The sequence below is a fragment of the Rhea pennata genome, chromosome 1 (genome assembly GCF_028389875.1).
Source record: "Rhea pennata isolate bPtePen1 chromosome 1, bPtePen1.pri, whole genome shotgun sequence".
NCBI lineage: Eukaryota > Metazoa > Chordata > Aves > Rheiformes > Rheidae > Rhea > Rhea pennata.
This window is the reverse complement of record NC_084663.1, coordinates 32266076-32292113: the sequence shown is the minus strand read 5'-3', so window position 1 is coordinate 32292113 and position 26038 is coordinate 32266076. Positions and strand designations below refer to the sequence as shown.

The following is a 26038-nucleotide window of genomic DNA, read 5'->3' as shown; positions in this document are numbered from 1 at the left end:
AAAGAAACAGTAGAAATCACAGTGCAAGGATGTTTTTACAGAATTAACTGCACACAATCATAATGAATTTGTTTAAAAGTGAAGACTGTAGTTACATCACATTGTTTGGTGAACATACAGTCAGTTTGAAATGAGTTAGTTTCAAATGATAGGTATGTTTGAAGCCCAGAATAGTGACTTAGATATTTAAATGCCTTCTTCCAGAATAAATTAATATTTCTTGTATGGCTTTACCTGTGAAGAGTTTGACAAAAAAAAATACACACACACACACACACACATATATATGTATATGGTGAAAATTATTGTGGATGCAGTTTATTCAGTCTTGACTGGCAGTGATGAGGCTTAGAGTGTGTCATGATAAATAACGCAATAAATAAAATGATTAAAATTTTTAGACACCCTTTCTTGAATGTGTTATTTGTACTGGTTAGGGAAAAAGTGCTTGACATGTAAGTGGACAATTTGAGCATAAGTTCTAGCAGATCGTTAGATAGTGTCTGCTCTCAAAATGCCAAGTGGGCTCTGCTAATTGGTGACACTTTCTCAGTGGCAGAAGTATCATAGAAGTAGAGATACTCCTTGGAGTGCTGCTTCAGCTGGAAGAAACCGTGAAAACATCTATGCTTGCAAATGAAATTTAAGGTAAAAGTAACAGCTGAGCTAAGAAGCTTGAGAAGGCTCAGTGTAAGACTTCATTTCATTTTATATATAACTATTCTTGTTAATAAAGCAGATTAAAAAAAAGAAAGAAAAGGATGTGTATGGGTTGTCTCAGTTTATCTTCAAGCTACATACTCTTCCAATGACTGTTCAATTTTCTGTGAATTGTTTTTCATTTGTGCTGCTTTGTAGTGTGAGGCTAATATCCTACAAGCAGGTCTTGAATGAAGCTAGTTTCCTCGTAAAGACAGTCTGAGTTTCCCGTTTGTGTAGCAGGTGACTGAAGTGTTGGCCATGAATAAACACCCTCACTCTGAAGTGGGCAGTGTGTAAGACCGCTAAGTCCCTGGATACAGACTGCTTACAGTGGTACCCTGTGAGTGTAGGGCGTATATCCCAAAGGCAGGCAACGGGTGGTAACAAACTGTTGATATGAACACCAAGCTTGGTTCTGTCAGAGCTGGTGACTTGTATGAGGGACAATGAACTTCAATGCTTTTGAGATTAAGTCAGCATCAGATCCCAAAAGAGGGTTACTGTCACTAATTAAAGGACTCTAGTTTAGTTTACTTACTTGTCTGTGTTTGGAAGACAAGAAGGAATTCAAAAGAGGAGAGCAAGTTCTAAGATCCTTCTATCACCCTTCTATTCATTTCTTTGCTAACTCTTTAGCAAGTCTGCTACACAATTGTGGCTCTGAAGATCAGAACAGATTTTTTAAATTCCACACAAATGTTTTGGCAGCCATTGCAGAATGCAGCATTCCTTTTTGTGCATGGTGTCTGGAGCTAGCTTAGTGCTATGTCCTATTTTTATCTTACCCTTTCTTAACCTGAAAGAAAATAGAAAAAAAAAAATCTTTCTGAAGTTACACATAAGGAATGGGTGAAAGTTGGATAATTTATCAGCACAGTCATCAGCCAGTAGCACTTGAAGATATCTTAGATGTCTCAGGCTTTAAGTTCTGTGCTCTCTCAATGCAGTGTGGTATATTATCCCCTCATAGACTCGGCTCCCACTTGTGAAATGAGATGGTTTGACAGTATAATTCTAATGATACCTTAGATGAGTTAGTATAATATCTGCACTCAAATGGAGTGGCACAGGGCTGTAAAAGGCAAGCTGACTGCTCACCATAACCCCTTATATAAATTTACGGCATGACTAAAACTAATGACAGAGTATAAGGATGTGTTGGTATATAAGCCTGTTACATACCTTTGGCTTTTGTCCGTGACATGGCTGTTCTATTCAAAGTTTTAAAAGGGAAAGTGGGTACAAAAGAAAGTATAGAAGTTGTGTTCTCTCTTCTTCCTGATAGTTCAAGCATTAAATGCTTTAAACTACTGGTATTTTTGACTGATATAATCTGGTTTTGAATTATTAGTTTGAGGAATAAAACAACCCCTAGAGAACTGGGGCCTTATGGATCTTTCATGGACTCTCAATATGGAAAGAGAAACATTAGGCTTTTATTTCTCTATACGTGACATGGCTCTTAATTTCTTTATGATGTCAAACTGTACGTGAAAAAGGGAGAAGGGAGCAGAAGCAGAGTAGTGATAACAGTAAATAACAAGCTGGCTTGGCCAGAAATTGACAAAGTAAATGAAATCTTCACCTGCTTTGACTGACTGCCTGCCTTCCAAAAACCTCTGTCTACTGAACAACCATCTGTCATCTTTTCCATTCCAGGTTATGCTGCTTTTTCTGAAATGGAGGCAACTGGCTACCTGGCTTGCTGCCTTTAGCATATCAGGCTTGCTCTGTTGCATGGCTTTCAGAGATTCTGGCAACTCTCCTAAACCTCTGTTTCCTCTCGAAAGAGCAGCTGGCTGTCATCATCGAACATTTTTTCACTTTAGCTGTTTGCTAGATGCACGTTCACTCTTCTAACAATGTATGGCTTACTCCCCCACACACATTTGGGAATAATAAATACCTTAATATATATTAAATATATCTACATTAAATATGAAAAAATAAACTAAATACAAAAAGCACTGGCTCTGTGATCCAAACATCTCATAAGCTAATATGTTGCTTCTAAGGGTCATGAAAAAAGTAACTAGGATGAGCATACTTATTACCAATATTCTTAGATTTACTACCTAGAGACCGCACTGCTACTGTAAAATGGAAAAGGCTGAACACAACTAATCTGAACATAAGGTACATACCTATAAGGTAACGTACATTACCTTAAAATTTGAAATTTCAAGCCATCATGCAAAGTTGCTATTGTGTATAATTACTGTTAGTAAATACTTATTCCAGTATGAAAATACAAAGGATGCTGAATGTCAGGGAACTCAAAGCACTTTGTGGTGTAGCAAAGCTTGGCAGGAGAAGCTGAGCAGTTTTATAATTGAGTATAGTTCATTAAACAAAAATAAAAATAAAAATCCAGGCTTGCTTGCCTTACTGTTTTCATACATAGTATATATTTACATAAGCTAGTAAGTTTGATTTGACTCCTTCCAAGAGGACTTTAAACACTAATAGCTGTGGCAGAAATCATTCTTGGAGAATTTTAGATGAGGCAAAGAAACAAAAGCCCAACACTGAGAATTCCCTTTGGACTGATGCTTTGGAATACCCTTTTCAGAAGTCTTTACAAAAAAAAAGATTTTGACACATGAATACAAAAAAAGAGATAAAAACAAAATTCTCTTAAAACTCTTATTTCTTCTTTTTTAATATATTAAATAAAAATTGTGCTAGTCTATATATATAGCTGCATTATTATTATTTAGTAGAAGAAAGTTGAGCTTTCTTAAGAGGAAATTTTGGACTCTTTACTATTTAATACCTTCTAGTTGTTCCTAAAGGACCTGTTAAATGGATTTTAAAGTGAATTGTCCTACTGATGAAAAAATAATCCAAATTAGAAAAAAAATGGAATTTTAATAAATGTCACACCACTTTGCCAACTGCTTACAATGTAGCTTAATTTTGTGTACATTTGTCCCTGAATGTGTGTATTGCTAATACCATGAGTAATTGCAAAATATTATAAGCTCCTGCTTATGGTCTGAATGAGTTAAGTAAACTCTACAATACAAAATAATGAGAGCTAAGAAAAGAAGAAACAGGTGAAGTCATTTGGGAATAACTTTAAATTGATTTTGAGATTTTTTTAATTGCCTTTTAACATAGGGGGGCTGATGTAGGAGGATGTAAAGAGTAGATACAGTAAGAGTGGAAGGCAACTTCAAAATTAAATTATTGTCTTAAAATGAATTTAAAGGAAAGAACAATGTTGTCTGGCAGCAACAGAAAACATTGTACCAAGAAGTCTGATGATACGATATGCACAACACATGGCAATAAAACACATTGAGTTTCCCCTTGCTTGCCCAAACTTACAATTTATCATAGCAAACTGTTGACACTGGAGGTTGTACGAGAGGGCATGTGAACATCAAAGAAAGCATCTTTGCCTTTGAAAAACTCTTAACTATTCTGCATGCTTGGCATCACTGACACAAATCTGTCAACACTAAATCTTATTGCTTTGCAGACTTAACTAATGGTTTAACTTTCTGAGAGAACAAAACCAGAAGAAATTATACAAATACATCTACTTAGATGGATTACTTGATCAGCAGAAAGTTTGAGAGGAAACTGATTACTCTGTTTTCTCTGCTGAATCAGATAATCCCCTTCCATAATTACAAATACTTCAATGTTGATCTAATTTATCTGTTTATCTAAAGAGTAGTTAGAATTTTGTTTGTCTGGCATACAGTAACTGTTCCAATGGCCTTTGAACATACAAAAGTGTAAGAGGTTTATTCTTAAAAAAATTGATTGTCCTATATGCTTATTTAACACCTGTAGTTTGCTAAGCTTACAGTATTCTGAATTTTAGTTATTTTCTGAACATAGTAGTAGAAGTGAACCCTAAAGACCCTAAAGATTTACCACAGCTAAAGAACTTTCAATTCCACTGACAGGAAAAGCCTTTCAAGATTTAAATTTGGTAACAAAAGGAGAGAACCTTATGTCTGATTATGCCTCTGCATGTTTTAACATTTCACTTAGGACTAACAAATGTTATAGCATAAAATGTTATATATTGCTCATTAATTTTTCATGATGAATAATAAATATACTTAATTATTCCCTTTTAAAGAATTTAAAAGGCTGAATTAGCTAATTGGGTACCTTCCGATATTGTCCTTTCTCAGTGATAAAAACCTCAGTATGACATTTCAGTCATTTTTGCTTATCTTTGTTATTCACAAGACAGAATTTGTAGTGAAAGGCATTTTACCTTTTATCAGACATTGATACAGTTGGATAAAATGAACAAGTTTTGCAGTGTGAGAAAGGTTTATATGCATAAAAGTTTATCTTTTTTTCCCTCTGCAATTGCATCAGTCTAACAAAAGATACTAACTTTCCTCTGACCTTACCTCAGTTATATTTTTAGACCACTGCAGATACATCATCACTCATTCATTATTCAGGCGTTATTGGACAGCAGTGGATAAAAAGAATCCTATAAATTCCTATTTGGGAAATGGTATGATTGAAAACCTGAAAGGATTTTTTTTTTTTACCTCCTATCTCATATTTTTTAGCACTTCTTATTTCTTCTTCTTTAACTAACTTTATACAATCAGTCTGTAAAACACAATATCGGTATGCACTCTTCTTGTTTCTTAGGCATAATTAGATCTCTTGTCTTAAAGCTCCCGTCAGCAATAAGGGCAAGAAGCCAGAGCTTCACTTACCCATGAGAAATGTGGCTTATTGCCTACCATATAGACTTGATAGTTTATGCAAAGGGTTGTGATATGGGACAGTGAGTGAATTTACAACACAGGTCAGGAAGCAGATACACTATGAGCACTATCAGCCAGATTTTGAGCATAAACACAAATTCATGAAAACTGATGGAATGACAGAGTTCATCCGTTGTGAAAGAAAGCGTGAAGGTATAGAAAACAAGAGAAACACAGATCCTAGCTAAAATTTTCAGCAGTACACTTGGAGCCAATTCTTTCCTTGATGTGTAGATGGATTTCAGTACCTAAATTTCCCCCCCTGCATTAAACCAATTCTTTTCAGAGATCCCTTTTTACAAATCCTTCCGCATTTGATCCAAGTCTCCCAGCAAGTCTCTCCTTCATGAGGTCCCTTTACCTTGTCACCTTCAGCCTCGAATTCTCGTCATTGCTTTTCATCCTCCCTAGTTCCTTAATGTTGTTAGATCCTAATTGTTTTTCTTGGTCCCTATTTTCCTGGTAGGATCTCCTAAAATGTAAATATAGCTGAGCATCCTATCTTTTCAGAAGGCCTCTTTTTGCACTTTTTGGTTTTTAGGGGAACAGGTGGTTGGTTGTTTTTGCTTGGGGGAAACAGGTGAGGGTGGGCAGGACATATTTAGTCATTACTTCTCTTTCAGCTACTAGGATCACCATTTGGCATCACTCTACTTCCCCTAATCTTTTAAACAGAACCAAAGGAAGCAGTAAGGTACAGCTGAGGTTTTATGGGCATTCAGATATGATAGATACCCTCAGGCTCCAGAATCTGTAACTGACAATATAAGGAATTCTTTTATCTTTACTGTAAATCTTACTGTCATTTTTCTTAAAACTCAGGCACCTAAATTCAAATGATTAAGTGGGTATGTCATCTCTCATTTTAGAAGAGGATATTTCTAGACTATGGAAGAAAATGAGAGCCAAATACATGGTAAAGAACTAAAAAGAAGGCAGAACAAAGGAACTAAACTTTTATTTATTTTCAAATATTTGGATTTTTTTCCTTAACCAATATGAGAACTTAAGGGAGAAGTGCTGACTGATAATTTAAAAACCTTTGAATTGGAGATAGTGGGTTAGACTATTAGGCCTTCATTCAGCTGACTGGGCCAGAGAGAGGGAATGTGACAGCATCATGTACTGGGTTCAGCTGAGACCCCACCAACACTCCCAGTGTCCAACAGGAGGCACACTTGTTATTTCCTTTTCCACAGGGTATCACTCCCCAGTCCAATGTTTTGGTCTATCAGAAGCCTAACTGAATGACCCAAGAAAACCCTGTCTTTGCTAGTGATCACCAGCAATTTCTTAAGGTCTTGTTCCATGGCACTTTATGCTGGCCTATAATGGGGGGTGTCACAGCCCCCAGTTGCATGTTCCCACCGTCACCCTTGTGCTGGCACAGGTGCTCATACATCCAGAGAGTCCACTGAGTTTAACCAGACAAGAATCAGTCTAGGGAAAAAAGAAAAAAAAAGGAAAGAAAGAACAAAAAAGGAAAAGAGAAGAAAAGAGCAGCCTGGATCAGTTCCCTGGACGAGCACGCTGTGCACTTGCACGAGCACCAATGCCAGTGAAAGGGAAGGGGCTGGAGTCCAAGACAATTTGCATGCTCAGATTGCATCTTCATGAGGAAAAAGGATATAGTTGTAACCCAAATAGCCTAGAAAGCATGAGGGAAAACCTCAATGAAGGGGCAATTGTGAAGCTTTTATGCGCAAAAGTCAAAGATACTGTAGCAGAAACCTTGGCCTTGTAATGAATGTGAAAAAAAAAAAAAAAAGTGGTTTTCACTGGTTTTTAACCTTACTTCAACTCCTAATGAGGACAAGGTGGGCTATAAACCTATGTGCTCTGCCCTTGGTTTCCTGCTGCTGGTTTGCAAAGACAGGCCACGGCATCTGTCTGATCCATTTCTTTCCTTCTTTGGGATGCGCTTTTTGTCGGTTTGAACGAACGATAAACTCAGATTAACTACAGCAGCCACAGGGAAAGCAAACACGGAAGTCAACTCCTTTACGGGTCTCCCAAGGAGGGCTGGACACCCTTCACCCCTCACTGACCAGCACAGGAGGGCAGCAGGGACAGCGGCACCCCTCAAGTTCCCCTCCTGGATTTCCTTTTCTTTGCCAGTCTCTCCTTTTTTTTTTTTTTTTTTTTTTCTTCCCTTTTTTCTTTTTAACAGCGGTTGCAGGGTGGGAGGCGGCCTTCGGCTGTTAATTGGGCAGTTAAACACGGATTCGCAGCCGTTTCTTCGCGGCCGGAGCGCTCCGCCTCACCGCCCCAACCGCTGCGGCGGCCGCGGCCCTTCGCGGCGCGGCCCTGCCCCGCGGCCGTTGCCCGCCCGCGGCACCTGGCTCCCTCAGGGCTCGCCCCGCCCCCCGCCCGGCCCCGCCCCCCGCCCGGGCTCGCGCCCGCGCCGCCGCCGCCGCGTCCGTTGGCGCTCGCGCTGCCGGTTGGGCCCCGGCCGCCGCCTGGCGCCGCTGCCGGGGCCGGCGCCGGCGGAGCGGCAGAAGGATGCGGCGGTTCGTGCGGGTGGCGCTGCTGTGCCTGGGCTGCGGCGTGTGCTCGCTGCTCTACGGCTTCAGCCAGCTGGCCCTCTCGCTGGAGCAGGAGCCCGGCGGCGGCGGGGAGCTGCAGGCCCGAGACCCCGCCGCGCCCGGCGGGAGGCGGCACGCAGGCGGCGGCGGCGGCGGCAGGGCGGCGGGGAGCGCGGGCCGAGGCGAGGCGGCCAGGTAGGGGCCGCGCAGCAGCGGAGGACGGAGCCGGGCGGCGGGGAGGGCGCTGGGGCGGGCGGTGCTTCTCCCGCATTCCTGCGGGCTCGGCCCGGGGCCGGCGGCGGGCGGAGCGGGGCCTGGCGCCCGCCCTCGCCCCCCGCGGCCGGCGTTGAGCCGCCCCCGGCGTCGAGACGGTCGCTGCCGCCTCTGTCCGCGGCCGGGAAACTGCTGCCCGCTCTGGAGGGAGTGCGAGGCTGGGGGAGGGGGCTCCGCGTTCCCCTCCCAGGCAGCTTTGGCGGCTCTTGGGTCCGGTTACCGGGGAAATGGCATCTTCCAAGAGACTGAACTTACAAAAGCACGTAAAAGCGAACACAGAAAGGTCGGAAGTGATGTTAAAGGCCCGCTGTTGAGTGTGAGGCGGAACTCGGTCGCAGCTCGGCGGGGACGCCCCTCCGGGGGGTGCCCCGTGAATGGCTGTGCCCAGTGTGGGCCTTTCCCGGGGTGCACTGATGCGCAGTGCAAGACAAAATAAAAATTAAAGCTGTAGGAAACAGTCGTACAGCTTCTGGAGCTGACTTGAGTCTTTACTCTTGACATTTTTTTTGTTGCAGTAGGGTAAAATGAGCTGAAGGAGTCATTTTTTTCTTTAAGATGCTGTGAAGGTGTTATGTAGTTCTGAAGCTGAGATTGACAGTTTTATGAAACATAACTTTAAGTATTTGAGCAAAAAATATTTATTGTGGGAAATTTCAAGAAAATCTCGGTGAATTGTGAGAAAATACAGTGTGAGCAGTTAACTTCCACAGTTAAAGCGATGCAGATCTGAGCTGCTCGTACTCTGCATAGATGTCACCAGCAATTTTTGTGTTGACAAGTGGTATGTGAGATTACAGAACGGAAAAATAGTTTTCATTTAAATTAGTTTCATGATGCTGTTCATCTTGTGGCTGCCAGGAAAAGAGGGGTGACAGGAAATCTGTTGCTAAAAGCTGGAGGAGAGATTAGGACCAGGCCTTTCAAGATCAATCTGCGTTTCTTTTAAAGCTCTTTTAAATTTCACAACACCTTAAGGCAGTGTAAATTGATAGTCCTGTGACTGTTACTCCCTCCTGATGCTGCACACATCCCCTTCCCCCTCTCCACCCTTATTCAACTTGTATTCCTCTGATCACAAAAGTCAGTTGGCCTAGGGTGCTACTCTAGCTGAAAACTATTTAGTTTTTGGCTAGCTCAGCTCTCTGAATTGGTTCATCAAGTAATTACGAAAGTCACAGTCCTGGTGCAAAGGAGTTACAGAGGAGGATGTTATCAGAAGCTCTGATTTATCATTTTAAAATGTCATGAAACTACATTCTGAGTTGCTATGGATGGAGCCAGCTGAAATGTGAAACCCAACTCTTGACTGATTCGACTTCTTCGGAGAATGTTTTCTTTCTTTCCGTGCTTTTGCTTTAGTTTAAATTTGTACAGATTATGACTTGGAAAAACATGAAGATTTTTCATTCTCACTTCCAATTCATGGTTAAAATATCATCATGAAAAGTTAGTATCTGCTTTTGAAGTAGAAGTGGTAACTTTTTCCAGTTACCGCTTTTAAATAACACAGTAACTGATAAAGAAGAATTCATGCTAACAGTTTTATGTAGTATTTCATAGATCTGATAAATCAGAGAAACGCGAGGGAAAGTTCACATATATCTAACACTTGTTTTACTAATGAAAAATTAATACACAAGAAAACTTTGTTGGGTAAAAGAGGAGATTATGAATAATTTGTACTGAAGTTACTGGTATATGCATTATGCTCCTGGTTAGCAAAAGAAGAACAAAGTCTATTTTAAAAACTACACTTAATAAGTCAAGGTACTGCCTGGGGCGGAGGGAACCCCACAAGGTGCAAGAAGCTTCTTGCTGCATTAACATGTAATGAGATATAAATCCACCCTGTGTGGCAATGTGGAAAATCTTTGTTTTAAAGAATATCATTTTCCAAAGGTCTAAGTCGCATATATAATTCATACGCATGTAGAGTTTCGTCTCTTTGCAAAATCAGAGTTTATCTGACATAAATTGTACATAAAGTATTGTTACATGGAAAGGTTACATTAACATCTTTCTACTATAAATTATTGAAGTCTTGTGCTTTGTCTTGTGCAAAAATGATGTGCAAGTTGGCCCCTGGGAGAAGTCCCTTAAAGTTTATTTAAGAAAAATTTCAAGTACTGTGGCAGTGAAAAAATGACTTAGTGGATGTTTATTTAGATGCATATTTCAGTTTTTCTTAAGTATTAAATCATGAGTTATGTTCTCCCAATAATGAATATTTAGCAATGTATCCGTATTTTTCAGTTTTTATACTTCAGCTGTTTCTTTAATGGAATTTAAGCATGATAGCTCCATAGCAGTTTTATGCCCTCTTTTGACTCTATATTGTGATCACATAACATCCTAAAGTACTGATAACTTTATAGAGTAAACTGTGTTCAGATAATCTTTTAATCCTTGTAGTTTAACATTTCACAAGTATTACTATTACTTTCTCGTAGTGAGCTGTTATTGTCTGTTTTCACTGATCACTTGTTTTGCTAAACTATATTTTGAATTTGAACTGCCAGCTGAAGGCGTTTACACACTCAGCAATGATTTTCTTTTCTCTTTAGTCATGTGGGATTTTCTCCCCTGATTAGCTTAGATTGGTACATGGCATAAGACAGAAAGGACTCAATCATGCTCCATTATGGAAGAAAAAAAAAAGATGAAGGTGAAGATTTCTGGTACAGCTTTTAAAGTGTGCAAACATGAATGCTTCAAGCTTTGAATAAAAGTTCAGGATAGCATACCTGGAATAATTTTGCAATAATGATGATGCTTTTAAGTAGAAAATCTTTAATTAAAAAGGAAGTACTATGTTGAAACCTGATTTACAGGTTGAGGCAAGATCCTCCCATAAGCATAGTAATTCAGAGAGGAGCTTGTTGGGTAATAGCTTTGGTAAGGAGTTTGTTTCAAAGGCTACTTTAGCCTGAGGAGCAAGATGATTAGAAATTCAAAGCTCATGTATTGAAACATGATATAAATACCTGTAAAGCATTTCAAGAGTTTCATAGTTAATTCTGAGACAGGATTTTAGCTGCAAAGAAAGATTAAGATTGAAGTTAGTCCTCTGAATTATTCATTCCAGTGAGAAAAGACATAATGAATACTAAATGCAGTCATATATGGTATCTAACTGAAAAACAGATCTGAAGCCAAAAATATCCAAGGGTCTACTTTCAGAAGAGATGATCCCATTAAAAGCTAGCATATGTAGCCAGCTTTTTTTTTTTCCCGCTCTGCTAGCCTGACTTATGGGTGGGGAAGAGGAGGAAACCATGTATGGATGAAAAAACAAAGGTGGATAAATTCATGTTTGCCACATGTAGGTCATTTATTAGTGTTATAATTTACTGTCTGTGGAGTATCCTTCAAGACAGTCTTTCTGCACATACTGTCAGATCAGTGAATTTGAGGACCATAACTCCGCTTATGAGAAGTGAATCTTCACTTAACTTTATTGATATTGCTACTGCAGCTAGGCGTATAATGTCCCCAAAAAGTGCTACCCTAATGGAAAGTTTGTGAAACAGCAGGAACTGGCCTGTAGTCAGTTGCATGAGGACAGCGCATTTGACCTCACTCAAGTAAAACAGTATTCCACATTATGCTATAGGTTTTCATCACTTTCTTGTAGCCAAATACACTAACACTGATATCTGTCTGTACCTGTCTGTTGCTTTCTAACTATCCTGTCAAAGGGAGAGTTAAGTGTGTTATAGTGCATAAACAGTTTAGGAAGTATACCCATGAGTTTAGATAATGGAGTAGAGTGGTTTTAATATATATATATATATATATATATATTTATTTCCTTGCACTGTATGCACTATTTTTCTATGTCAGAACCTAGCCAGCACTTTCACCATAATGCTTCTGAGCTATTCCTGTGCCTTAAGAAGTTGGCCTAGTAACTTCTAAACGTTTCAAAATGTGAGTAAAACTTTTAAAGGAAATTTCATTAAACTCTGAATTTGTCATAGCAGTTAAGATGACTAACAAATCTTGTTTTACATAACAATGTTGTAAATTAATGAAACACTAACTCTTTAATTGTAAAAATATTGATTGTTCTGTGTCTGACATCTAACCTTAAATTTGTAATCTGCTGTTTCCTGTCTAATAAATCTATTCTGAAAAAATATATTCGTGATATTGCTGCAGATATTCAGGAAAAGTTCTTCAGGAGAATCAGAACTTCTCAATGCAACTGGGAGTTAAATTGAACAGCTCTTATCTTCAACTTTTGACTCCTATCAATATGCACAGGAAGGAAGTGAAAAATGCAGACTTCCTGTTTTGCTGCATGTTGTAGGATATACTGAGGAGAACCACCAAAAGAACTCAGTTAGCCAGTTCTTGCAGCTGATTAGACTTATATCATTAATTCAGTACTGATAGGAATGCATTAGTCATGCCTCAAATTAGTTAATTGCAACCCTGACCATATGGACCTGAAAAGTATACTTGATGAAAGCTGTGGTCTTCATTAATTGTAAGCCCAGCCCAGCACTGCATTTAACAAAAAGAAATTTTCACCACTTATTTTGGGTGCTTCTTAAGGTTAAAACTTGACTTGTTTGAACTCAAGGCCTTAGTCTTAGTGAATATGACTTACACATTTGTATTTTGCACACAAAGTTAAGATTGTCCTAAATCCTTCTTTTCCTGTCGTAACTTAGACAACTTTGTCTCTGTAATACTAAAACTTTTAGTAACCAGTATGTTGAAGCTGAATTACCAGTTCAAGATGATTAAATGGCTGGTTGTCTAAAGTAGTGCCTTGAACTGGCAAGTGAATCTTTGAGAATGCTTGTCTTTGATCCCAGTGTTTTTAGAGCTTTGTATTTTGTATTTTTTTGTTTTTATATTTTTTACAATGATTGGTGTTAGGAGTTGCCAAATCAAGTGAGTGATCCAATAAAGATGAGGCTGCTGCAGCTCTGTATCTCCAGGTCTGGCCAGTAGTGAGGCTGCAAAGGTGTCCCCAGTAGGCGCACATACCCACAATACATGCAAATGTGTATATTGGTATGTTTGACCCCACAGATCAATGCAGAAACACAGCACTTGTGCAACCACAGATAACACAAACAGTGATCCTGTTCTTCTCCCTAGATGATCAGGATAAAAGCTTGTTGTTAGATCCCTCTAGTAACTGTCCTTAGACATTCAGTCTATCCAATACCTGGCCTTGAGATCCACTTGTCTCCCCAGTTGCTGGCACCAGTGCATGAAACTTGCAAGGCTTGTAGCCCAGCTCCAGTTGTTGGTACTTGGACCAGCTTGCACACACTTGGACCCACTATGGATCTCTCCAGTAACTGACATTAGACAGTCATGAGTTGCTGGTCACTGGATAGCTTGGTCTCCCAGTTGCCTTACACACATGCAAATGGGTCTCTCCAACAGCTGATCCAGACATAAGGTCTTAAGACTTGCCAGCTCCCAAACACCAGTTTCTCTCCAGAGCTGTTTGAACCCCCTACTCATTCTGTTAGCCAACTGTCAGACCCTCAGTCAACCTAGTATCTGGTTTGGACCTCCTGGTTCTTTCAGTAGCCAACAGAGACCCTCTGATCTCTGCACAGTCTGGCCCAGACTTATGGCCTCTCTGATACCTGGCTCCCAAGTCTCTTTTCCTGCTTACTGGCTGGTCTAGTTTGATGTCTGCTAGTGATCACATGCATCAATATATATGCCCATATGCAGTATGAACACTCTCAGGTTTCTCCAGTTGCTGGTGCTACAGGCTCATGGAGCCCTATCATCCATGGCCTCTTTTCCACACACATGCATGCAGAGCACTCCTTCACTCAGGAAAAATAGAATAAGGAGACCATGCTGATTAGGCCAATTGTACCAACCAGCAAATTGTTCACATGTGACCAGCCCTTTTTATCTTCTTCCTCCTCTATTTTTCTGTGCTGGTTTGTCCCCAGTTCACTTTGGTCCTTCCCCTAAACATCCTTACTATGATCCTTCCCCAAGCCCCTTACTTTACATTTTACAGGATCTTAAAATACTTCCCCAGAGACCGATAATGAGCCCTGCCTACCCTGTAAGGTGATCCAGAAAGCCTCTCCTGTTGCCTCATTGCCTGTCTAGTGGATCTCACACTGTGGGCTGATTTCTCTCCTGTAACAGGTCTGGGAGGAGCCTAGTCAGGGTGTTCCATAGGCCCAGATTAGATTGATGGATTTTGTCCACCTGTCATTGTTCCCTCCCCCTCCCTCTTTGTGTTTATAGAGATCAGCTTTTAATCACATAGTATATTTAGGAGCAAAATACCCACCTTAATGCTGAAGGTGACTATTCCTGTCTGACTAGTGCTCTTTTAGGTAATAATCACTGTACCTGTTTTGATGAAGAGAAAATGCATCTCACTAGTTTTGTAAATCACTTGTGACATCTTGTCTTCTAAGCTTTTTTCAAGTTTATTCTACTAGCTTTCAGGTAAAAAAAAATCTTTATAAGTGGCTTTTAAAATTATATTAATGTGAATAGCAGTAATAAAATGTTATCTGTTGACTCTAGTTTTTTGTTCCTTTCTATATAAAAGCTTTATGCAATGTTATAGTATATGATCAATTGAGAGACACTTTAGTCTGAGTCTAGCATTAGGTAAATTACCTGCTAGTGTTATACATGTGTATCTAAACACAGTAGCAGTTTTCATTTGAAACTAAGGAAATTTATGAACCAAATCCAAGGCTGACGACCCTGCCATATTGCTAAATAGGATAGAGAAAGGCCTAATGTGAGAAAGCCAAGAAATCACTTATTTCAGCATTAATTTCAACTTGCCTATTACCAGGCTAGTCTGGATAAGACAGCAGCTTAAGGCAACTAAGAAAAACATAGCTGTCATGACAGCTGGAAGAGGAAACCGCTGACTAGTAAATAATCTAAAGTAGAAGACTCTTTTTGAGAAATAGTCTATTAATTTACCCTAAAACTGGTGAGAGACAGTTACTTCAAAAAGGAGATTGTAAAGATTGTTCTTCAGATAAGCAGAAGTTCTTAATGTGCCTTGAGATTCTTTAGAAACTTCAAAAGCCACAAAGATTGATGTAAGAAAGAATCTGGCAGAGAGCGCTTGTGGTTTATACCATTTGTGTTCCCCAGAGAAGTGCAAATATAAAAATCAAAATGCACATTACCTTTTTGGATACATGGATCTCTATTTGTGGAGATAATTCTTATATCACAAGATAGAATTATTTCACTAATACTTTTGCTTACATGTGTATCTACAGCATATGAGGATTTCCCAAATCGTCTACCAGAGGATTGCCCCCTCCCAACACTTACTGAGGTTTTGTGAAATGCCTTGTGTTCTTACCTGGTCATTTTTCTCAAGTGTCAGTCTTAAGAAGAGAAGAAATTATACAGCTTACCATTTCTGATACTACATTAATAATATTAAATCTGTTGTTCACAAAAAATTGGCTTTTATAAATTTCAGATGACATTACCAAGATGGTGCTGACTGATTTCAGACTTGTAGTACTACCAGTACAGTTTTCTGTGCTATAGTCCTTAAATATCTTCTTATTATCAAACTTCTGTGTGGTTTTACTTCTTGCTCACGTCTTCCATTTACAGAGACTAACTTTCAAAGGAGGGTGAAGACTATTGGCATCATTCCACTAGGACATGAGTATGGAGCGTAGGATCTCACTCAAGAGTATCCCCCTTGCTTTGAAATATTCCACTTCCTCATTTAAGATTTTAAATCTTGATGTTGATTTCCTCACCAGAACCTTTGAATATGTACTTCTATTACTCTTTAAAATATTTTCTCTTTTTTTTTTACTGCATAAAATTTTGTGGTGGACCAGTAAAACTTGCTCTTTCAGTTGTTAGTGTAGCACAAATCAAGAGATTATTAGTCCTGTCATTAATATGGAGAAGGAAGACTCCTCAGAAGTAATTATTCTGTATCGCATTTTGTTACAGAACAATGGAATTCTTTACCGCTGATAACCTTTTTTTCATTAATCATTTTTGGAGGTTTATATGGAATAGAATCATAAGTGAATAGGGATTGTGTTTAAATGGACAATATTTCTTTGAAAATGAAATGTCTACTAAAATGAAATGTCTACTCCTCTACTTGAAGCAGACACAGGTATTGCAAAGGTGAAAGAGTTCTTTGCAGCAAAAAAAAGCATTGACTTTCATTTCATTACCTGTGGGCTCGTGTTAAATGGAGAGCATAGGATGACCCTCGTAAAAATCCCAGCCACTTTGTTTTTCTTTTTGAAAATGTAAGGGATGGAGAGGAAAGATTAAAATTAGGATGGGGACCATTCCTTCCTTAAGATAATTCCTCCTAATTGGCAACTAATACCTCTTCTTTTGTGCATATTTTCAACTAGTTTATCACTGTCTTAATGAATAGTTGATGTCTAAGCGCTATTGTGTAGGCAGTCTTTTGCCAGGTAATTAACCATTCTAGTTACATTTGAGCTAGAAAATAATCCATTTAACTTTGCCATAAAATCAGTAACATTTACATAGGTTATTTCTGTCTTATCCTGTTAGGTGTAAGAATTTGTCTGTATCTTTCTGGAATTCCTATTGGATGCTGCCCTCTGATGTTTGTGGAATGAACTGCTTTTGGGAAGCTGCTTTTAGGTAGGCTCTGACATTAAATAGCACTTCATTATTCAATTGCAGACAGGTGCAGCTAGTAAATATTTTTGGCTATTTTAGCAAGCCGACAAAGCAAAATAATTTGATTGTTTCACATGCATTATTTTGTGCTTATAATACATTTATCCTCATCTGGGCTTTCTCCTTCTATCCTATTAACTATGTTTTTGAACATGCTAGTCTCAAAGTGCTGTTACAAAGAGTACATTTTCTCTATTATATTATTTCCTTAAATGGAGATTTCCTAATCTTGGTAAAAAGTCACCTTAATATATTGAAAAGTTGTTGATGAATTACCATTTTTGATAAATAAAACTTGTTGCATGGTAACACCTGTGATGTAGCTTATGATAAAAAATGGAAGGTATGCCTAGTAGCTTTTTTTTTTTTTTAACTGAAGTTCCTTTATTTTAAAGGAATTCAGGAGAATATTCCATCCAAAAGTGCTGAAACAATTATTTTTGAAAGTACTTTGAGCTACAGTATGTTAAGTAAGATACATAAAGCATCCTAAAAGTTGCATCAAAATTTAAAAGTTGCATGCAAAATTTAAATGTTTTGATGCAATTTTTCAGATGCATTAGGTTGTCAGATTATGAAAGCAGCTGGTCAGAACAGCAAGAAGCTTTAAACTAGATGTGTTCCATAACCTGCACAGTTCTTTTCAGTATATAACAAATGTTGCAAGTTAATTTTTCAATTTTTCTTATATTTAAAATTTGATTAAGCTGGCCTTTGATATTGTTATCTCTTCCTCTTTGTCTGAAACTTGACTATTTCTATGGAAAGCAAAGTAACAAATGAACAATACCCAGGTCACAGTAGATCCTGAAAGATGTCTGCTGTTCTGGAAGTCTTGGAGCCCTGAAGAAGGCAGTGTATACATACAGCAGAAGAAATTATCCTACTGTGACCTCAGTAAAGCAGGCTGGGACTGGGACAGGGTTAAGGATCACAAATCAGATGGAGTTCTGTATAGGATTAGTTATGTCTGTCTGGATGTTGCTGATTTGTGCTCTTTGTGCATTACTTACACAAAGAATAGAGGAGCTCTGTCTGAAACATATGCAATAGATCCTGAGTGCAGTGCTCTTCAGAGAGTCCAGGGGACAGAGCTAAGATTGTGATGAAGCTGGTGGGTATTTTAACTTAAGACATATATATATATATTTTTTTTTCCAGGAAGTTAGGATGAGATCCAGTGAAGGTTCCAGAAAGGTCAGCCAGTCAAAACATAACTCTGTAGCTTACTAGAAAATTATGACTTCGTAATTTTAATTAACCTAAAAATGATCATTTAGTATAAAGTCTTATCATGCTATACCTCTTTAAACATACAGTAAGGTTTGACAGACAGGCTGAGAAAAATCTTGTAGCAGATTTCATTGAGCAAATCCAGCTATATTCCCCTGTCAGGGGTTGTTACTGCACAACAGAATCAATTAGTACAGAATATATACCTACACTTCAACACATGAATACTTCAGGGCCAGGCTTGCACCATGTTTTAAAATATGTATTTTTGCTCTTATAGTGTCAAAGTGGAATGTTTTTTAATATATTTTCTAAACTGGTGGGAGTATCTTCATCTCTCTTGAGTGATTTTTTTTCCCTGTTATTTTTACTGTTCATACCTCTGATTTCAGATTGGAATCCTTAAATAAAGTTTTCTTATTTGTCTTTAAACACCGAACTTTCCAAATCATGTCATGACTTCCTGCTCAGCATTGGGCTGGAGGTACATTTTTTTTTTTACTTTTACTCTTCCATTTTAATTATCAGAGACTTTTTTTTGATTTTAAAGTAAGGAATCTCAAGGTTTTCTTAATAGTTCTTCAGAAAGCCTTGCTAAAATGCATAGTTTGTATCTCATTCTGTTGGTGCTCTTTCCAGCTTCTCCACTAAGTTCTTCTACACCAACACATCAGGCTGCTAGTAATTAGAAATGTGCATATAAAAATCTGTATTTTGAATTTTTTCATGTTGCCTCTGGAAATTTTTTCTAAAATTATCTACCAAAATACAAAAACAAACGATTTGAAGTGTCACTTCAAAAAAAAAACCACATGTCAGAACCTAGATTTGAAATTCCACAAGGGAATTGCTCTGATTCCAGAAATGTGATGTTTCCTATATCCTTGTGAAAAGTTGATCAGATTCAACAGGTTAGAATTTTGCTAAAATAGTTTTATTTTACTCATAGTCAGCTCCATTAGGGCTACAAAGATGATCAGGGGGCTGGAGCATCTGCCCTATGAGGAACGGCTGTGAGAGCTGGGCCTCTTCAGCCTGGGGAAGAGAAGACTGAGGGGGGATCTTATCAATGTGTACAAGTACCTGAAGGGAGGGTGTCAAGGGGACGGGGACAAACTCTTTTCAGTTGTCCCGTGTGACAGGACAAGAGGCAATGGGCAGAAACTGAACCACAGGAAGTTCTGCCTGACCGTGAGGGGGAATTTCTTCCCTGTGAGAGTGACGGAGCACTGGCACAGGTTGCCCAAGGAGGTTGTGGAGTCTCCTTCTCTGGAGATGTTCAAGGCCCGCCTGGATGCAACCCTGTCTACCATGCTCTAGGTGACCCTGTTTGAGCAGGGAGGTTGGACTAGATGATCTCCAGAGGTCCCTTCCAACCTTACTGATTCTATGATTACTGAATGACTAACAAATCTATATCACCTTGAATAATCTTTTTTTTGTTAGATGTTACCCAACCTAAGGTGTTATGAAGTGGCTGTCTGAATGAGCAAGATTTTTCTTGTATTGTCTTCTAGTGAGGTAATTGCATGGCTAACTGCAGTGGAGAGCAATGGAGAGAAGAAGGGAGAAGAAAGGGTTACAGAAGACTAAAGTCAGGAGGGAGAAGTGGAGAAGGAAGCAGCTGAGGGCAAATAATTTTGAAGGGAAAACAGGGAGGGCCCAAAGTCATGCACAGTTAGAAGAGGGGAATGAGACAGTCATAGCATAGATAACATGCCACACCAGCAAATCGTGTTAATTTGAAAGGTGAGACAGAGCAGTCAAGATAACAGTCTTTTCACATTGCTGCTAGTGGCAGGAGGAGGAAAAAGTGATGAAATGACAAGTAAGGTGGTGGAAAATTAGCCCAAGAGTTGTAAGTAGTGGCCCTGGATAGAGGTGGGGCAGTGATTTACAGGTGGAAGTGGAGGGGAGTATGTGAAGAAAGAGGAGCAGTACTGAGGCCTGATTATAAAAAAGGTTGTGATTGCTGATGGTCTGTGTGCAGCGAAGTCAGATGCAGCTTAAAAATCACTAAAGCATGTTTCTTCACACAGCCTGGAATGAAGCCCACAATTCTAGAGTCTCCCTACTGCCATATGTCTCTGAGACCTCAAATGTCGTATCCCTTTCTTAGTAGATGGTTCCCATAGAGAACTATTGCCTTTTCTTTCCAAGGAGTCGTGCTCCATCTGCTCCAAGGATAAAGCTTTGCATTGTGGACTTAAGGATCTGTGTCTAGATGCTTCCTGATGTTCTCAAAATGGAAATCAAGATGGGCTTATTAGTTTTTTATAAAGTTTCTTTTATCTTTCAAAAAAAAAATTTTTTTTTTAATTTAAATACAGAATAAAAGATTTGAACTCTCAGAGTCCATGGACTCAAAGAACAGAGACTGCAGGTGCACAAAGTGACTAAGTGACCATAAAGATATTATAATATGATCAGATTGTTTTTGGTACTTTGACTAGAAATCTTTTATTTGCAGATACCACTGGATGTAGAAATAATTAAATGCAGTCTTTGAATTTTAATGATATGTTTTAGACCTGTTTTGACATACTTTTTTATCCTAACTTATTCATGGAAAGCCATGGGTTACATATGGTTCAGGAATTTGGCTTTCAGCTATGCATTTTATGTAGGTTTTCACAGGAACTTGCAATATCACTGTAGGCTCTTATGACCTCAGGACTTAATTATTGTAATTCCCTTCTCAGTGGATTAGTTATGAGGCTAATCTACTGCTTGCAGCTTGTTCAGGATGCAACAGTGTGATCATTTGTGGGTCTCAGCTACCCTGTTCACATTCAGCTTGCTTTACTACTTTATATCAGCTGCTTACTTCATGGTAGCTTAAATTAGCTTCATTTATGTATAAAGGTCTGAATGGCATGGCTCAGTTACAGTTCTGTTTTATATTTTTTTCTGTTTACTTGAACTAATTTTTCAGATTTTGCTGTAGCATTTCTAATCGCATTCAGTCCGTGGATTAAATCATCTGAATGTAAATGTGTGCATATAGGTGGCTGTGCTAAGCAGATCTTAAATTGTCATTATAATTGAAAGCATAGAGAATGGTCCAGGTGACCAGCCATAAAGTTTCTGAAAGGTAAGTGGATTGCGCATTTGAGAAGCATTAGGGAGGGTATCCTAAACTTGTGCAGAGGACTATTAGCTATAACATGATATTGGAGACACCCTCATCCTTTGGGACTGGCATCTGGAGGTCAGGTGGAATATTCTAGGGCATATTAAAAAGCACTATGTCCACGTAAATCATTTGAATTGATCCCTAGGTGTTTACTTTAAAGTAAGATGAATTGCTGTTTAGGCTCCATTGCCTATTTACTGGATCTCCATAGGCTATAATGAGAGCTTGGACAAAATCTCTCATGTCAGCACCTTCATTTAGATGGCTTAATCTGAATCCTACCTGAGAAGTCATTCTTCCATGTAGCTGTTGTTAATGCCTCAAACCTTTAACTAAAGCATACAGTCAGTCTTAGGTCAATCTTAAATCTGTGGGTTTTATTAATTCCAGGGCAGTTGATCTATTTCAAAACTCAGAATGCTTTTTAAATGCAGCTACGAAGCTATGGCTTCGAAGCTATGGCTTCGAACTTCAGCAGTTTCACTGAGATATCTTTGCTTATATTTAACTATGTGGAGTTCAAAATTATATGCTGATTTTTTTCTGCCTTTAACAAAAAATGTATATTCGCATAGTATCTTTTGTCAATTTAAAAGAAAATATGTGCCCAACTTCATCTTTAAGCATATTTTAATAATAATAATAAATTGAGTAGAGATGATGTACTAGGAATCACATCTGTTAGTTTTTGTTTCGAAGTGCATCTCTTTTTGGCAAGTTTCTAAGAATGGGTAATATGTTGCCCAGTTTTTCTCTACTGTTACTAGTTTAGGGAAAGTCTTTTCTGACTTCAGAGAATTTTATATCTGTGTAACTTGTAAGGCTGTAGTTTCAAGCTTTCAGATGCTAATAGACCCCTACCTGTTAGACATGTGCAAATAGCTCAAGTTGAGAATATTCAACAGTTTTAAAAGTTGACTTTGTGGACTTTGATGTCTATTTAATACCTTTGAAAGCTTTTCTTGCTTGTTGGACATGAAATCTTACTTATCTAGTATACTACTACTGCTATATTTATCATAAGTTTTCCCATCTCTGAATCGAGTAAGGGGAATAGTCCAGAAAAAAGGGGAGAAAATGGACTTAAGTATTTCATGCACAGATTTAATGTACTATCCCCCTTTCACATTTTGATGATGAAATTTTCCATGATCTTTCTTTTAATGTACTATTTTGATGGAATTCCTTGCTATTAATGAAGAATAAGTTTTCTAATGAAATAAACATTTGTATTTGTTGTATCTAGTTTCTGTACAGATCTTCCGTCCCTTTTGTCTGCCTCATGGACTGGGGTGGTGTGTGGAGTGGAAATAAGTGTAGTTCAGTTTAAGCTTAAACCTACAAATGAGGTGTAACACTGCAGTTTTATATGTTCTGTTTGAGTTTTCTTTTGCTGATTTAATTAAGATAAAGGATATTTTGTTAGATTGTGTGCTTCAGTAAATAGAGCTTTTGTTTAAACCTGTGCTAGGAAAAATGCCAATTGAAAAAATATTTTTGTATTAGATATGATTATGTGAAAACACATTCCTCTGAGAAAATGCATCTAGCAGTGGTTGCCTGTGGTGAAAGACTGGAAGAGACTGTTACTATGTTGAGATCAGCCATTATTTTCAGCATCAAACCGCTACAGTTTCATATTTTTGCTGAGGACCAGTTGCATAAGAGTTTCAAAGACATAGTAAGTACCCAAATCATGTAGTTAATTGATTTGTAGTACATTTGGAGTAATATATAACAATGTTTTTGCTAACATGGGTGAGAATTGTTGGATATAGTGGCAAAAATGCAGAGGTCTAAAAATAAGTTAATATGAAGGTCTTTTGTAACACTGGAACGGGCTTTTAACCATTATTTCCCTGAACTTCCTGATTTGTCACCTTGAATCTGTTAAACACAAACCTGATGTTCAGAGCAGAAAACAATAATCGTCTTGAGAGCTTATTTAAAACTATTTTTTGAGAGAAAATAAAAATCCATCCTTTTATATCCATGTCCTTACAGTATGAGTCAGCCTTATATTGTCTAAACAAAATGAAACATCAATCTCTGAAGACGTAGATGTGGTTATGTCTTATTTTAGCAACTTTCAGTTAATGAATGTAACATTATGACCAGAGTGACCAATGGCATTATTAGAAATATACTGATACATATCTATGAAGTGTTTTGCTATTAATGTGCTTGAAATGGCATACTTTGAGTAATTATGGCAAAGTTGGGTAAGGTTATTTTAGTTTGAGAAAGATTTAATTGATGGAAACTGGTTAAGAGGAAAAGGTAAATGTTTTATCTGATGCATTTACTTATGCAAATATTAATGTATTTTATTTTGAATTTGTTCTTACTTTTTTATATCTTTGATTTGTTTTCATTGTAGTGGCCTGCAGATGCCTCTTTCTGTTTAAGTATTTTGAATATTTGACAGTTTTTCGTAGTTTGAGAAGCATTTTTATTTTGGGAGAGAAGAGTGTCAGTTATGTTCAGTTATCAATGTAAGTGGGAAATGGTTTATTTTTTTATTGTAGAATTGAACTCAAATAATTTTTTATGATCTCTTTTCACTTAGCTTGATGACTTCCCCTATGAAGGAAAAGTTAATTACACTTTATATCCAATAACATTTCCAACTGAGACTGCAGCAGAATGGAAGAAACTGTTTAAGCCATGTGCTTCACAAAGACTATTCTTGCCAGTAAGTTTAATCTCTAATAGGACAATACATAAATCCATTTAGGAGTTATCAAGCTCTCTTTGTTATTCTAACTTCTTTGTTTTTAATGAAAACCTGTTACTCCTAAAAGCCACTTCTGTGACATCTCCAAAAACACCCTGAATTTAACATTATTCTTCTGTGACAGTAATACACTGTGTAATAAAACTCCTTTTCACACTTATCCATTGCACAATATCCTCAGTGGGTGGTATCTGACCCACAGGTTCATGTCATCTTCTCAGATGTAACAAAGTTTATCAGACCCCATCTCTGCATTTATTTCGAAAGCTTGCTGCTTGCATAGGTCTAGGAAATATTATAGAAAAGGAAAAAAATAGAAAGCTGTTGTAGCCAGAATGACTACATGAAGCCTTTTCTTTGCTGATGTAAGACTCCTCAGAAATTGTATTTCAGGCTGGGTGAATTGTAGCAGTGGCAGCCATCTCCCAAATACTCTGTCTTTTGTGCCTCCCTTACACTTCTCCCGTCGTTTGACTGGAGGCATGGAGGAGTGAGGGAACAGCAGGAACCAGTGAGGTAGTAGCTCCTTTAAATGTAGTGTTTCACCTGGCCCACAACCTGCTCCCAAGCAGCACCAGGATATAAAATATGGACTGAGTGCCTTTGTGTTACTGTCCTACATAAAAACTATTTAACTCTACAAAAATTGTCCAAAATGAGAGAAGAGGGAATGATAACAAATTTTTCATTGCGAGGTGTCAGTCTAAAGTAAATTTACTTGCACGCGACAAAAATATATCAAAATTTATTATGGAATGGAGTTGAATTGCAGTTAATTTTCCCCACAAATAACTCCTGTATTATAAAAAGCAGCTCAATAAATTTGTTTAAAAGTTTGGTTTTAAACTTCTTTCTCTCACAGTTAATCCTCAAAAATGTGGATTCACTATTGTATGTTGATACTGACATCTTATTTTTGAGACCTGTTGATGACATTTGGTCTTTTCTGAGAAAGTTCAACTCCAGTCAAATTGCTGCCATGGCGCCAGAACATGAAGAACCTCGTATTGGATGGTATAATCGCTTTGCTAGACATCCATTTTATGGAGTCACTGGAATAAATTCTGGAGTCATGTTAATGAATATGACACGTATCAGAAGAAAATATTTTAAGGTATGTGTGTTACTTTCATTGAATTTTGAATGTTTTTATCTCTTTTAATTCTAGACATGTTTCAAATTTATGTAGAACAATAATTTTCAAAATATCTCTTTCTTATGTAATTGGAATAAAGTTCTAAAGTTAAACTCTATTTAGACTGGTAGCTTTTTTTTTTTTTTTTTTTTTTTTTTTTTTTTTTAATATTCACTATAAACATGAAATACCTGCCTCTTAAGTCTATTTGATTGTTGCTTTTCTGAATTCTGGAAAATCATGTGATTTGATAGAATTTATTGCTGTAAATTACATTTATCAGCAGATATTTTACTGTTCTCACTTCACATTAGAGATCTCAGAAAATAATTTATAAATACTGTAAACTAGGCTCTAAAAATCTGTGTATATAGTTACATGACCAGAAGGTGGTGCTAAAACATTTAGTAAGTTATTGTAACGATACTATTTCTAATTTTTCATCTTTTAAAATGTAACCAGGTGCTTATCAACTTATTTATCTTTTGATTTATTTCATCATCATAGTTTCTATGGAGAGAAATAACTTTGTTATGAAATTACTTCTTAAGCAAGGTGTGCAGCAACAGAAATAGCCATTGCTTCACTGGTGTGAAGTTTTTCCTATATACTTGAAAGATAAGTACAAAAGCAATATTACATCATTATGATAGAGAAAAATTACTTCTCTGTATTTTACACATTAAAAAATAAGCACTGAAAGAGATTTCATCACGGAAGAGTTATTATGTAGCCAAAAACTATTGGCAGGGGCACCCATAAGAAGGACAACATAAGCTTTCAGTAAATGTTACCTTTCTTCAAGTTTAGAAAATATTTGGCACTCATTTTAATATTTTTCCAATATATTTTTGTTATGGA

At 37.8% G+C, this 26038-nt stretch overlaps 1 protein-coding gene across 3 annotated transcripts in view; it reads left to right on the top strand.

The window, feature by feature from the left end:
• The first annotated feature begins 7910 nt into the window (after positions 1 to 7910).
• The window catches only part of GXYLT1 (glucoside xylosyltransferase 1), a 54454-nt gene continuing 36326 nt past the window's right edge, over positions 7911 to 26038 (top strand). For 2 of the 3 annotated variants that reach the window (XR_009957338.1, XM_062567429.1), the window contains exons 1-5: positions 7911 to 8179; positions 16805 to 16897; positions 22812 to 22986; positions 23875 to 24000; positions 24905 to 25156. Coding sequence is in view for 2 of the 3 variants with exons in the window: in XM_062567429.1 (XP_062423413.1) it covers positions 7962 to 8179; positions 16805 to 16897; positions 22812 to 22986; positions 23875 to 24000; positions 24905 to 25156 (864 nt within the window). In the remaining variant the exon portion in view is untranslated. The remainder of the gene's footprint in view (positions 8180 to 16804; positions 16898 to 22811; positions 22987 to 23874; positions 24001 to 24904; positions 25157 to 26038) is intronic. The other variant, XM_062567445.1, reaches the window with a different exon arrangement.